The sequence below is a fragment of the Erinaceus europaeus genome, chromosome 23 (assembly GCF_950295315.1).
Source record: "Erinaceus europaeus chromosome 23, mEriEur2.1, whole genome shotgun sequence".
Classification (NCBI taxonomy): domain Eukaryota; kingdom Metazoa; phylum Chordata; class Mammalia; order Eulipotyphla; family Erinaceidae; genus Erinaceus; species Erinaceus europaeus.
Genome location: NC_080184.1, coordinates 12034586 through 12049384, shown reverse-complemented (window position 1 = coordinate 12049384; position 14799 = coordinate 12034586). Strand labels below are relative to the sequence as shown.

The 14799-nt window shown below is 51.8% G+C and overlaps 1 protein-coding gene across 2 annotated transcripts in view; it reads left to right on the top strand.

The window, feature by feature from the left end:
* Window positions 1–3188: 3188 nt before the first annotated feature.
* Window positions 3189–14799, top strand: part of TYK2 (tyrosine kinase 2) — a 30358-nt gene continuing 18747 nt past the window's right edge. For both annotated transcript variants that reach the window (XM_060181717.1, XM_060181716.1), the window contains exons 1-11: window positions 3189–3388; window positions 4785–4908; window positions 5206–5353; window positions 6482–6645; window positions 9286–9658; window positions 11976–12143; window positions 12258–12415; window positions 13854–13962; window positions 14040–14232; window positions 14335–14438; window positions 14553–14714. In XM_060181717.1, the coding sequence (XP_060037700.1) occupies window positions 3193–3388; window positions 4785–4908; window positions 5206–5353; window positions 6482–6645; window positions 9286–9658; window positions 11976–12143; window positions 12258–12415; window positions 13854–13962; window positions 14040–14232; window positions 14335–14438; window positions 14553–14714 (1899 nt within the window). In that variant the 5' untranslated portion in view covers window positions 3189–3192. The remainder of the gene's footprint in view (window positions 3389–4784; window positions 4909–5205; window positions 5354–6481; window positions 6646–9285; window positions 9659–11975; window positions 12144–12257; window positions 12416–13853; window positions 13963–14039; window positions 14233–14334; window positions 14439–14552; window positions 14715–14799) is intronic.

Here is a 14799-nt window from a genome sequence, read left to right as displayed (position 1 = left end):
CACTTCTTGCACTTCCGGGTTCCCGCCCACGCTGCTGCCGGTAGCCAATCGCTGCCCGAGAATCCCATCCGGCTGCCACATTGGCCAATAGTATTTAAACATCCAGCACGGCCTACCAATAGGAGCCACGAAAGAAGTATAATGCGGCTACCAATGGGCGTGCGCGTCTCTGGCGGCCAATGGGAGGCTGTGTCTCAGAGCGGATAGCTTGGCGGCGGCGGCTAGGAGTTTGCAGCGCTGGTGGCGGAGCGGGGTCGCGGGTTCGAGCCTGAGGCCTGGGGAAGGGTGAGTCTGGAGACAGGGATGCGGAGGAAGGGGCTGTACCCCGGGAGGTCAGCTGGATGGGGCCTGACCTGGAGGTGGGTTGAAGCTCCGAGAGCTGCAGTTGGGGTTCCCGCCTTTTCAGGAAGTTGGGTGGGGGTGAGGGTGGGGGTGCAGGTGTCCGGAGGCGCCTGTTTTCAAGGTTAGATCTGACCCCAGAGGGGACATAGGGAGGAGGGGAGAGGAGAAGGAGGTACCCCCAAGCCCCATTTCCAGGACCCCATTTTCTTTTTTCTTTTAAATATTTATTTATTCCCTTTTGTTGCCCTTGTTTTTTTTTGTTGTTGTTGTTGTAGTCATTGTTGTTATTGATGTCGTCTTGGACAGGACAGAGAGAAATGGAGAGAGGAGGGGAAGACAGAGGGGGGAGAGAAAGACAGACACTATTTGTTTTTCAATTGCCTTTTTCTGATCTGTCTTTCCTCCCCCCCCCCCCCATACCCCATCACCTGTCCCCTGCCCAGAGCCCTGCTCAGCTCTGGCTTCTGGTGGTGCTGGGGATTGAACCTGGGACCTCAGAGCCTCAGGCAGGAGAGTCTGTTTGCAGAACCCTTTTTTTTTTTTTTTGGATAGACAGTAGTTGAGAGGAATGGAGGAGATAGAGAAGAAGAGAGACAGAGAAACAACTACAGCCCTGCTTCACCCCTCATGAAGCTCTCCCCCTACAGGTGGGGACAGGGGCCTCGAACCTGGGTCCTTGCACCTTATAAAGGGTATGCTTTACTGGATGTGCCACCACCCGGCTTCCATTCATTTGTTATGAGCCAGACCAGGGCACAACTGCTCATCTCTGGCATAACCTGGTGCCAAGGATTGAACCTACGACCTCTGGTTGAAGCAGAGATTGGATTCCCCCCCACCCCTTTTTCCTTTTTCATTCTGTTTATCATATTCACAGCATCTCTCAAATGTTCTGCCAAGCTGGTAACACACACAGCTGCCTTCCCACGTCCCACTGGTCTCTCCTTGACCGAGTCTGCGTCTTCCTTCTCCAGATGGGGAATCTGAGACCCGGCATGATGGAGTGACCAGTCTGGAGCAGTCATAGAGAGCGGTGCCAGAATCCACCCCTGCGTCTGTGTGGCCACAGCCATTGGCCTGATTGTTGGTGACAAGGTATGACCAGGGAAGATATGTATCTACATTTGTCGTTTATTTATTTATTTATTTATTTATTGCCAGAGCCCTGTTCTGGCTTCTAGGAAATGCTGAGGATTGAACCTGGGACATTGGGGCCTCAGGCAGGAGTCTTTTTGTATGACCATGAAAGATTTACTTATTTAAGGTGTCGGGCAGTAGCGCAGCAGGTTACGCGCATGTGGTGCAAAGCTCAAAAACCGGCGTAAGGATCCCGGTTCGAGTCTCTGCCTCCCCACCTGCAGAAGGGTCACTTTACAAGCGGTGAGGCAGGTCTGCAGGTGTCTGTCTTTCTCTCCCCCTCTCTGTCTTCCCCTCCTCTCTCCATTTCCCTCTGTCCTGTCCAACAACGACGACATCAATAACATCAATAATAACTACGACAATAAAACAAGGGCAACAAAAGGGAATAAATAAAGAAAACAAAATCCAGGAAAAAAATTTAAAAAGGAGAGAGAGAGAGAGAAAGGGAAGTAGAACATCCCTCTGGAGGCATCCTGGGACTTGAAACAGCAGGTAAACCATTGGACTCTCAAGAAGCATGAGGTCCCAGGTTCGATCCCTGGCATCACATATGCCAGAGAGAGGCTCTGCTTTTCTCTAAGTAAATAACAACTTTAAAAATAGAAAGGAGGGGGGCAGGAGGCTAGGCAGGGGTGCATCTGGTTAAGCACTCACATTACAGTACACAAGGGCGCAGGTTCAAGCCCCTGGTCCCCACCTACAGGGGGGAAGCTTCAGGAGTGGTGAAGCAGGGCTGCAGGTGTCTCTCTGTCTCTTGCTCTGTTTTTCTCCTCCTTCCCTCTCAATTTCTGTCACTCTGCAATAATAAATAAATATAAGAAGATAAGGGCAGGGGTAGATAGCATAATGGTTATGCAAATGATAAAGACGGGGTCGGGCAGTAGTGCAGAGGGTTAAGCGCACGTGACGCAAAGCACAAGGACCTGCGTAAGGATCCCAGTTTGAGCTACCAGCTCCCCACCTGCAGGGGAGTCGCTTCCCAGGCAGTGAAGCAGGTCTGCAGGTGTCTGTCTTTCTCTCCCCCTCTCTGTCTTTCTCTCCTCTCTCCATTTCTCTCTGTGCTAACAACCACGACATCAATAACAACAACAATAATAATAACTACAACAACAATAAAAAACAAGGGAAAATAAATAAATATAAGAAAATATTTTAAAAACTAAATAAATAAATAGTGGTCCGGGAGGTGGTGCAGTGTTAAAAGCTTTGGACTCGGGAGTCAGGCTGTAGCGCAGTGGGTTAAACGCAGGTGGCGCGAAGGGCAGGGACCGATGTAAGGATCCCAGTTCGAGGCCCCGGCTCCCCACCTGCAGGGGAGTCGCTTCACAGGCAGTGAAGCAGGTCTGCAGGTGTCTGTCTTTCTCTCCCCCTCTCTGTCTTCCCCTCCTCTCTCCATTTCTCTCTGTCCTATCCAACAATGACAACAACCATAATAATTACAACAATAAAACAACAAGTGCAACAAAAGGGAATAAATAAATAAATAAAATTAAAAAAATAAAAAAGCTTTGGACTCTCAGGCATGAGGTCCCGAGTTCGATCCCCAGCATCACATGTGCTAGAGTGATGTCTGGTTCTCTCTCCTCCTATCTTTCTCATAAATACATAATATCTTTAAAAATAAATGAAGAGGGACCAGTTAGGAAAGCGTCCTACCTGTATTCTGGGGCTGATGGGCTGTCCCTTCCCTGACAGGCTTCGGCAAGGGTCATGCCTCTGTGGCAGTGTGGTGTCACCAGCAGGACCAACCTGCCCGACGGGAATGAAGCCCAACGCCTGGCGGCCAGGGGAGGCCTCAGGGTCCTCCTGCACTGGGCTGGTCCCAATGGTGGGGATCCCTGGATCACCTTCAACGAGGCCACCATGACCGCTGAGGACATTTGCATCCACGTTGCACAAAAAGTCGGTGAGTCCGGGGCATGAGGTGGGGGTGGGGCCGTGGCAGCTGGACCCCATCACCCACCCACCCAACTGTCTGTCTGTTAATCCGTGCATGCATCTGTCCATCCATCAACCCACCATCCCACCCATATGTGCCAGTCCATCCATTCATCCTCCTATCTATCCATCTATCTGTCCATGTCCCCACCCATTCATCTGTCAGTCCATCCATCTACCCACCTATGCCTCCTAACCCATTCACCCCCAGTCTATCCATCTGCCCAACCATTCATCTGTTCATCCATCATCTGTCCATTCTACTCCCTGTGCATCCATCCATCCATCCATCCATCCATCCATCCATCCCATTCACCCATCTCTCCCTCCACCCCTCTATCCAGCCATCCATCCATCTGTCCATCCATCTATCCCATTTCATCCACTCATCGGTCCATCGATCATTTCACCTACCCATCTGTCCTTCCATTCCATCTGTCCATCCAGGCATCATTTCACATACCCATCAGTCCATCCATCCATCTACCTACATATCCATCCACCCACCTGTCCATCCATCCATCCATCCATCCATCCATCCATCCATCCTTCCTTCCTTCCATCCATCCATCCATCCATCCATCCATCCATCCATCCATCCATCCATCCATCCATCTATCCATCCATTTCACTTGCCCATCTGTCCATTTATCCATCATTTCACCTACTCATCTGTCCATCCATCCATTCATCTTAATCACCCATCTCTCCATCTACCCCTTCATCCATCCATCTATACATCATCCATCCATCCATCCATCCATTTCACCCACCCATATGTCCATCTACCTACATATCCATCCATCCACTTCATCCATCCATCCACTTCATCCATCCCTTCCTTTATTCTTTTTTTTTTTTTTTTTACCAGAGCACTGCTCAGCTCTGGCTTATGGTAGTATGGGGGGGATTGAACCTGGGACTTGAGAGCCTCAGGCATGAAAGTCTCTTTGCATAACCATTATGCTATACCTCCACCCACTTCCTTTCTTCTGTAGATAGACATTGAATGAATACTAACTTGGAGGAAGGTAGGGTCCAATCACCATCTTAGCTGAGCTGATATTTTTAAACTCAGTGCCTGGGAGTGGACCTAGGGCTTTATGTATGTGCCACACTGTTGAGCTGCCTCCCTGGCGCCAAGGGCCTTCAGCATCCCTGGGATAAAGGACATGATTGGGAGAGTGAGGGGTTGGTTCTTAGTCTGGCAAATGCACTTCTGCTTGGCTCACATGCCGTTAGCCCCATCTCAGCTGCAATGTAGTCCTGCCATGAGGCCAGTGCAGTGCAGTCCTTGGTTCAGGACGGGGTCTGGATAGGATGGAGGTGAGTCTGGCCACTGACCCTGCTTCTCCCCTGTCCAGGCATCACTCCTCCCTGCTTCAATTTCTTCGCCCTCTTCGATGCCCAGACCCAAGTCTGGCTACCCCCCAACCACGTGGTAGAGATCACTGAAGACTCAAGCTTGACCTTGTACTTCCGCATGCGGTGGGTGAAGGTCCCTCGGGAAGCTGGCCTCTTTGTGTTCTGTCCCCTCCCTGCACACTCCCCCCTGCCTTCTTGGAGATGGACTGACTCCCAGCTGCACCTATGTTCCTTCCTGTTAGGAATCTCTTTCCACATCGATTAATGATGATGTCTGCCATCCATCAGTGATGTCTGCCATCCATCAGTGATGTCTGCCATCCATCAGTGATGTCTGCCACAGGCAGAGCTCTGGAAAGCAGAGGTCTGAGTGCTGTGTTTCTGCTTTTCCTTCCTTTTCCTTCCCTTCCCTTCCTGCAGGTTTTATTTCCGAAACTGGCATGGCATGAATCCTCAGGAGCCTGCTGTGTACCGCTGGGGGCCTCCAGAGGCCGAAACAACCTCAGAACAGTCAGAGCAGGGGCTACAGCTGCTGGACCCTGCCTCTTTTGAGTACCTCTTTGAGCAGGTGTGGACAGGCCTGGGGAATCAAGGGCTTGGTGGGGTGCGGGGGCAAATGAGGACACCCCACCTCTGCTTACCTCTCCAGTTCACTCTAGCTGCTATATTTCATTATTTTATTTTAATTAATTAAGTAATTATTTTATTTTTGCCTCCCAGGTTATCACCAGGGCTTGGTGCCAGCACTGTGAATCAATGGCTTGTGGCTGCCATTTTTTTCTTTTCTTTTTTTTTTTTTTGAAGTTCTTTTTATTTTTAATTTTTTATTTTTTAATCTTTTTTTATTTATTTTGAATAGAGACAGAGAAAAATTGTGAGGGGAAGGGGAAATTGTGTGGAAGTGAGACAGAGAGACACCTGCAGCCCTGCTTCACCATTTGTGAAGCTTTCACCCTGCAGGTGGAGACCAGGGGCTTGAACCTGGGTCCTTGCGCACTATAATGTGTGCGCTTAACCAGGTGCACCACCACCTGGCCCCAGAATGGAATTTTACTTACTTATTAACCAGAGCACTGCTCAGTTCTGGCTTATGGAGATGATGGGAATTAAGCCTGGGACCTTTGGTGCCTCAGGCATGAAAGTCTTTTTGTATAACCATTCTACTTTGTCCCAGGCCCTCCTTTCACCCCCATTTTATTGGATAGGACAGAGAAAAATTGAGAGGGGAGGGGAAGATAGGGAGAGAGAAAGACAGACACCTGCAGACCTGCTTCACCTTTTGTGAAGTATCCTCCCTGCAGGTGAGAAGTGAGAGCCTCGAACCTGGATCCTTGCTTGCACTTAGTACTATGTGCCCTTAGCTGGGTGTACCACTGCCCGTCCCCTTCTTTCTATTTTATGAAGATCTATTTATCTGTTAACATAAGAGAGAGAAGGAGAGGGTGGGGGTAGATAGCATAATGGTTATGTAAACAGACTCTTGTGCCTCAGCCTTCAAAGTCCAAGGTTCAGTCCCCTGCAACACCATAAGCCAGAGCTGAGCAGTGCTCTGGTAAAAAAGAATGAAAAAAATAGAGAAAGAGGGAGAGAGAGAAGCAGAGCATCCCTCTGGCATATGCAATGCCAGGGATCGAACTAAGGGCCTCTTGCTTAAGAGGCCAATGACTTCTTATCTATGGCACCCCTATCCCCGTAGGGCAAGCATGAATTTGTGAATGATGTGGTTTCTCTCGATGAACTATCCAGCGAGGAAGAGCTTCACCACTTCAAAAATGAGAGTCTAGGCATGGCCTTTCTGCACCTTTGCCACCTCGCCCTCCGTCGTGGTATTCCCCTGCAAGAGGTAGCCAGGAAGACCAGGTAAGCAAACGAGTATGGGGGTATGGGAAGTGGTGGGTGGAGGGCTCCCTGGAGTGACATGGAAAGACCCAGGGCACCTGGTGACCTTTATTAGCTAACTGCTACTTCTGTCAGCTTTTTTTCTTTTTTTAAATAGTTCTTTATTTATTGGGTAGAGGCAGAGAAATTGATGAGGGGAGAGAGAGATAGGGAGAAAGACACCTGAAGACCTGCTTCACCATTTGTGGAGTTTGACCCCTGTAGGTGGGATCTGGGGGCTTGAACTCAGGTCCTTGAAGATAGTAACATGTGCACTCAACCAGGTACACCACCATCTGACCCCTGTTTTTTGTTTTGAAATATTTTATTTTAATAGTATTTTTTTTCTTCTCTCTCTCTCTCTTTTTTTAATTTATAAAAAGGAAACACTGACAGAACCATAGGATAAGATGGGTACAACTCCACACAATTCCCACCACCAGAACTCCGTATCCCATCCCCTCCCCTGATAGCTTTCCTATACTTTATCCCTCTGGGAGTATAGACCCAGGGTCATTATGGGGTTTAGAAGGTGGAAGGTCTGGCTACTATTTTATTTATGTATGAGAGGGATCAAACTCAGGACCTTATGTTTCCAAGCCCAATGCTCCAGCCACCATGCTACCTTGTGAACCTAAATATTTTATTTTAATGAGATGCACACACACACACACCATCCATCCATCCATCTAGCTATCCACCCAACAATTTAACCACTCATCAATTCATCCATCCAACCATCCATCCATCTATTCATCCATCCATCCAACCATCTATCATTCTATCCATCCATCCATCCATCCTTCTACCTACTCATCCATCCATCCATCCACCCACCCAACAACTTACCCACTCATCCATCCATCCATCCATTCCATCCATCTACCCTTTTACCCCTCATCCATCCATCCAACCATCTATCATTCTATCCATCCATCCATCCATCTACCCACTCATCTATCCATCTATCCACCCACCCACCCAACAACTTACCCACTCATCCATTCATCCATCCATCCAACTATCATTCCATCCAACCATCTATCATTTCATCCATCTGTCCATCCATCCATCTATCCATCCATCTATTCATCCATCCTTCTATCCACTCATCCATCCACTCACCCAACAACTTACCCAATCATCCCTCCATTCATCCTTCTACCCGCTCATCCCTCCATCCATCCGTCCTTCTGCCCACTCATCCATCTATCCATCCATCACCTTACCCACTTATCAATTCATTCTTCCATCTATCTATGCAGTCATCGATGTATTTTACCATACATCCATTCATCCAGTCATTCATTCATCTATCATTCCATCCATTCATCCATCTACCCATCTGAGTGTTCCCATTCATCAATTCAAGCTTCCATCTATCCATACTTTCATTCTTCCATGCATTCAGTTATCCATTCATCCATCCGTCTATCCATCCTGCCACCTGTTTATACATCCATCTGTCCATCCATTCATCCATTCATCTATTAGTTATTATCAGTTATAGTATTATAATACTATAACTAATCTTCCATCCGTCTATCCATCCCTCCCTCCCTCCCTCCCTCCCTCCCATTCCACCCATTTATTCTACAGACTGTGTGAATACTTACTTGGGGGAGGGTGGACACCAATGAATTCTTTCTCTTTTCTCTCCTTTCTTTCTCTTCCTTCCTTCCTTCTTTCTTTTTAAAAAATTTTTAAAACAGGGAGTCAGCGGTAGCGCAGTGGGTTAAACGCAAGTGGCGCAAAGTGCAAGGACCAGCATAACGATCCCGGTTGGAGACCCTGGCTCCCCACCTGCAGGGGGGTTGATCACAAGCGGTGAAGCAGGTCCATAGGTGCCTTACGCTGTCTTTCTTTCTTTCTTTCTTTCTTTCTTCCTTCCTTTCTTTCTTTCTTTCTTTCTTCCCCTCTTTCTTTCTTTTTTGCCTCAAGGGTTATTACTGGGCCTTAGTGCCTATGAATCCACTGCTCCTGGTGGCCATCTTTTCCTTTTTTTTTTTTTTTTGGCTAGGACAGAGAGAAATTGAGAGAGGAGGGGGAGATAGAGAGACAGAGAGATACCTGCAGACCTGCTTCACCACCTGTGAAGCAACCCCACTGCAGATGGGGAGCTGGGGGCTTGAACCTTGCGTGGTTCCTTAACTTCGTACTATGTGCACTTAACCCAGTGCGCCGGCACCTAACCCTCTTTATTTCTTTGTTCTTCCTTTTTATTTCTTTCTTATTCCTCTTACTTCCAGAGCCTTGCTCATCTCTGGCTTCTGCTGGCACTGGGGATTGAACCTGGGACCTCAGCGTCGCAGGCAGGAAGTCTTTTTGCAGAGAAACATGATGCTGTCTTGCCAGGCCATGCCTCTGTTATTATTATTATTAAATAGAGAAGATGACAGGGAGAGAGGGGAGGAGAGACCCCCACAGCCCCGCTCCACCACTTGCTAAGTGTCCTCCGCCCTGAGGGGCCCCCATGTGTTGGCCTGGAGGTCGGCGGGGTGGGGGCTCGAACCCTGTTCCTGGAGCGTGGCAGACCGTGCGCTTTAGCCCTAGCCTCGAATCCAGACAGCTCTCCGACAGATCTGATCATTCCCCCAAAAACCTTCCCCACCCTCCCCGCAGCTTCCTGGACTGCATCCCGCGCTCCTTCCGCCGCCAGATCCGCCAGCACAACCCACTGGTGCGCCTGCGCCTGCGCACCATCTTCCTGCGCTTCATATGCACCTTCCCCCGGGAGCGCCTGGCCCTCCCCGTCGTCCAGGCCAAGTACCTGGCCACCCTCGAGCGCCTGGCCCCCCGTTTCGGCACCGAGCGCATCCCAGTGTCCCACCTGCACCTGTGTACCCAAACCCCTGGGGCATCCTGTTGTCTCCCGGAGGCTGGGGCTGCCACCCCAAAACCTCCAGAGCCCCCCAACTCCACCTCCGGACCTCCCTCCCATGAGGTGCAGGTGACTGGCCTGGGTGGCATCCAGTGGCGACCATGGCAGACAGTGGTGAGCATGCGGGGGACCCTCTCTACTATGTGGGGGTGCAGGAGGGCTGGGTTTCTGTGAAGCCTTCAGCTCACAGGCTGAAGGGGGCTGCCCCTCCCCGGCCTTTGAGCCATTGGCTGTCTCATCTGGGCCCTCTATCTTCCTGGGGCTCACTGGGACTCTGATTTCTGAGGTCCACACCCCTGGCCCATTTTTGTGGCCACTGCTGAGCAGTTGGTAGTGCTAGGGATTGAACCTGGCACCCTGGAGGCCCAGGCAGGAGAATCTGTTTGCAAAACCATTATGGTGTCTTTCCAGTCCCTCTTTTTTCTTTCTTTCTTTCTTCCTTTTTTTTTTTTTCCTCCAGGGTATTGCTGGGGCTCGGTGCCTGCACTACGAATCCACTGCTCCTGGAGGCCATTTTTCCCTTTTGTTGCCCTTGTTGTGTTGTTATTGTTGTTGTCATTTTTGTCACTGTTGTTGGATAGGACAGAGAGAAATGGAGAAAGGAGGGGGAGAGAGAGAAGGAGAGAGAAATTCACCGGCAGACCTGCTTCAGTACTCGTGAAGCGACCACCCTTCAGGTGGGGAGCCACCGGGGGCTCGAACTGGGATCTTTATGCCGGTCCTTGCGCTTTGCACCACGTGCGTTTAACCTGCTGCTCTACCGCCCGACTCCCTCCTCCTTTCTTTTTGCCTTCAGGGTTATTGTTGGCTCGGTACCAGCACTACAAATCCACTGCTCCTGGTGGCCACTTTTCCCATCTTCTTGGATAGGACAGAGAGAAATTAGAGATGAGAGGGAGAGAGAAAGAGAGACACTTGCAGATCTGCTTCACTGTTTGTGAAGCATCCTCCCTGCAGGTGGGGAGCCAGGAGCTCCAGCCCAGATTCTTGTGTGGGTCCTTGCACTTTATACTATGTGCTCTTAACCAGGTGTACCATTGCCCAGTCCCTGCCCCTCTTTGTAGTAAAAATGACAAGTAAGAAATACAGAGAGAGAGGAATCGGGCGGTAGCACAGTGGGTTAAGCGCATGTGGCGTGAAGCACAAAGACCGGCGGAAGGATCCTGGTTCGAGCCCCTGGCTCCCCACCTGCAGGGGGGTCGCTTCCCAGGCGGTGAAGCAGGTCTGCAGGTGTCTGTCTTTCTCTCCCCCTCTCTGTCTTCCCTTCCTCTCTCTATTTTTCTCTGTCCTATCTAGTTACAATGACATCCACGACAACAACGATAATATCTACAACAACAGTAAAAACAACAAGGGCAATAAAAGGGAAAATAAATTTAAAAAAAAAAAAGAAAGAAATACAGAGACAAAGATACAGCAGACCAGGCAATTTTAGGACATATATCAACGTGCTTAGGGACCCAAGTTCAAGCCCCTGGTCCCTACTTGCAGGGGGAAAGCTTCACAAGTGATGAAGCAGGCCTGTGGGTGTCTCTCCGTCTCTCTTCTGATCTCCCATCCCTCTTTCAATTTTTCTCTGTCCTATCAAATATAAGAGAAAGGAAAAGAAGGAAAGAGGGGCTGGGTGGGAGTAGCACATCTGGTTGAGTACATGTTCCAGTGCTCAGAGACTCAGGTCCCCAGCTGCAGAGGGAAAATTTTATGAGTGGAGATGCGGGGCTGTAGGTGTCTGTCTCTCCCTTTCTCCCCCTTCCCTCTCGATTTCTGGTTGTCTCTACCAAATAAAGATAATCTAAAAAAAAGAAGAAGAAGAAGAAGAGGAAAGGAAAGAAAGAAGGCAGCAAGCAGAACCACTAGGCTGTCTTCCCAGGCCTCTAGAATTTTTCCAACTCTTAACGGGCATGTCTGCCTTCCTTATTTATTTATTTGAGGACTCCCCTAAGACTCACCAAATGCAACTGTGAGTCTCCATTGCTACTGCCCTCAGAGTTCACAGTAGTGGAAAGTTGTTTCAATGTTATCTCCCCCTCTTTTTTGTTTTCCCTTTTGTTGCCCTTGTTGTTTTATTGCTGTTGCTGTAGTTATTATTGTTGTTGTTATTGATGTCATCGTTGTTAGATAGGACAGAGAGGAATGGAGAGAGGAGGGGAAGACAGAGAGGGGGAGAGAAAGACAGACACCTGCAGACCTGCTTCACCGCCTGGAAAGCGACTCCCCTGCAGGTGGGGAGCCGGGGGCTCCAACCAGGATCCTGACGCCGGTCCTTGAGCTTGGTGCCATGTGCGCTTAACCCACGGTGCTACTGCCCGATCCCTGTCTGCCTTCCCTCTTATGCTCCCCATGGCCGTGTGTGGACCAGGCCACCTGCCACAGATAGGGACATGGGAGTGTTGGGAATATAATCCACTGTTTCCTCCCACCCTTGTTCTAGATTTCTCACACCACCACTGCCCCATCAGGGAAGAAATACAGGGCCCAGGAACTCCCCAACAGGCCTCGTGAGGCACCTTGGACCCCCTTCTGCGACTTTCCGGACATCACTCATGTGGTGCTGAAGGAACTCCACGTCAGCATCCACTGCCAGAATGACAAGTGTCTGGTGGGACCCCGGGGCTACAGGGGAAGATCCTGAGGGAACAGGATGGGGAGGCAGGCAACTCTTTGACTGGCAGGAGAGACCAGCCTGATACCACACCCCCACCTGCCCCTTCAGGAGCTGACTCTCCCCTCCCGGGCCACCGCCCTGTCCCTGGTGGCCCTTGTGGATGGCTACTTCCGGCTGACCATGGACTCCAGCCACTTCCTGTGTCATGAGGTGGCACCGCCTCGGCTGGTGACAAGTGTCCGAGATGGGGTGCACGGGCCCCTGCTGTAAGTTTTGTGAGGGGCCTGGTGGAGTTTTAGGGAGAGATAGAGAAGAAAGAAGAGAGACATTATGGCTCTGCCCCACTCTCTATGGGGCTCCCTGGGTGCTGTCCATAGTTCTGAGAGAGGAGAGACCCCACAGCCCTGCCCACCCTGCATGGGCTCCCTGGGTGCTGTCCATGGTGCTGAGAGATGAGAGACCCCACAGCCCTGCCCACCCTGCATGGGCTCCCTGGGTGCTGTGCATGGTGCTGAGAGAGGAGAGACCCCACAGCCCTGCCCACCCTTCATGGGGCTCCCTGGGTGCTGTGCCTGGTGCTGAGAGAGGAGAGACCCCACAGCCCTGCCCACCCTCCATGGGGCTCCCTCGGTGCTGTGCACGGTGCTGAGAGAGGAGAGACCCCACAGCCCTGCCCACCCTCCATGGGGCTCCCTGGGTGCTGTCCATGGTGCTGAGAGAGGAGAGACCCCACAGCCCTGCCCACCCTCCATGGGGCTCCCTGGGTGCTGTGCCTGGTGCTGAGAGAGGAGAGACCCCGCAGCCCTGCCCACCCTCCATGGGGCTCCCTGGGTGCTGTCCATGGTGCTGAGAGAGGAGAGACCCCACAGCCCTGCCCACCCACCCTCCATGGGGCTCCCTGGGTGCTGTGCAGGGTGCTGAGAGAGGAGAGACCCCACAGCCCTGCCCACCCTCCATGGGGCTCCCTGGGTGCTGTCCATGGTGCTGAGAGAGGAGAGACCCCACAGCCCTGCCCACCCTCCATGGGGCTCCCTGGGTGCTGTGCATGGTGCTGAGAGAGGAGAGACCCCACAGCCCTGCCCACCCTCCATGGGGCTCCCTGGGTGCTGTGCATGGTGCTGAGAGAGGAGAGACCCCACAGCCCTGCCCACCCTTCATGGGGCTCCCTGGGTGCTGTGCCTGGTGCTGAGAGAGGAGAGACCCCACAGCCCTGCCCACCCTCCATGGGCTCCCTCGGTGCTGTGCACGGTGCTGCTTGTGGTGCTGGAACTTGATCCAGGGCTTCATGCTACATAAGACGTTCTGTTTCGGAAGTCAGGCTGTAGTGCAGCGGGTTAAGCGCAGGTGGCGCAAAGCACAAGGACCGGCATAAGGATCCCGGTTCGAACCCCGGCTCCCCACCTGCAGGGGAGTCGCTTCCCAGGCGGTGAAGCAGGTCTGCAGGTGTCTATCTTTCTCTCCTCTCTGTCTTCCCCTCCTCTCTCCATTTCTCTCTGTCCTATCCAACAATGACAATAACAATAATAACTATAACAATAAAACAACAAGGGCAACAAAAGGGAATAAATAAAATAAACGTTAAAAAAAAAGATCTTTTTAAAAAAAAAAAAGACGTGCTGTCTGCTGAGCCTGTCCCCAGCTCCTGGATGGGTTTACATGTTGGATCTAGGGGCGCCCTGAGCACTTCCTCTCCTCCCCCCACAGGGACCCCTTCATCCTGTCCAAGCTACGTCGGGAGGAAGGACTTTATCTCCTTCACTGGAGCACAAGCCTCTACGACCGCCTCATCTTGACCGTGACTCAGCGTGACCAGGTGGGCCGGGTTTGTGTCAGGGGGGGCTGGCAGTGGACCCCACTTTTCTCCTCCCCTGACAATCTCTCTTTCCGTAGGCCCCTGGAGGCAGCGGCGGCTGGCGCCTGCGGAAATTCCCCATCGAAATGAGGGCGGGGAGCCTCAGGCTGGAGGGCTGGGACCGCAGCTTTCCCACTGCCAGGGATCTTCGGGCCAGCCTACTGGGCTGCTCCCTGAGGCTTGGGGACCACAGCTTCCCCTTGTACCGCTGCTGCCTGCCAAGGCCTGGAGGTATCCGAAGGGAACTTCCGCTGGTGCATGGCAGTCCTGTCCTGTGACTCAAGGTACTTGCTTTGAATGAACCTACTATCTACTGATCTCCCCCCTTTTCAGAGATCTCCAACCTTCTCATCCTGCGGGGATCCCGGGGGGACTCTGCCCCTGTCAGTGTCAGCCAGCTCAACTTCCATCGGGTGGGGCAGGACCAGATCACTCAGGTGAACTCCAGACCCAAGGGGGGGTGACCCCAAATTTTTGGGGTGAGTGGGGAGGGCAGCCAGAGGGTCCAAGCTCAGTTGGATTGATCTCACGTCCTGTACCCAACCTCCCAGTTGGCGCACTTGGGCCAGGGCACCAGGACCAACGTGTATGAGGGTGTTCTGCGTGTAGGGAGCGGGACCCCCCAAGATGCCCTGGGGGACACCGGAGAAGGCCAGCAGGACCTCCGTGTGGTACTCAAAGTCTTGGACCAGAGTCACCATGGCATCGCCCTGGTGAGCAGTCGGGGCCCGGGTGGCTTCAAGGCGTGTGTGGTGGGGGGCAAGGTGGGGACTAGGGGAGCCAGGCCCCTGCTGACCG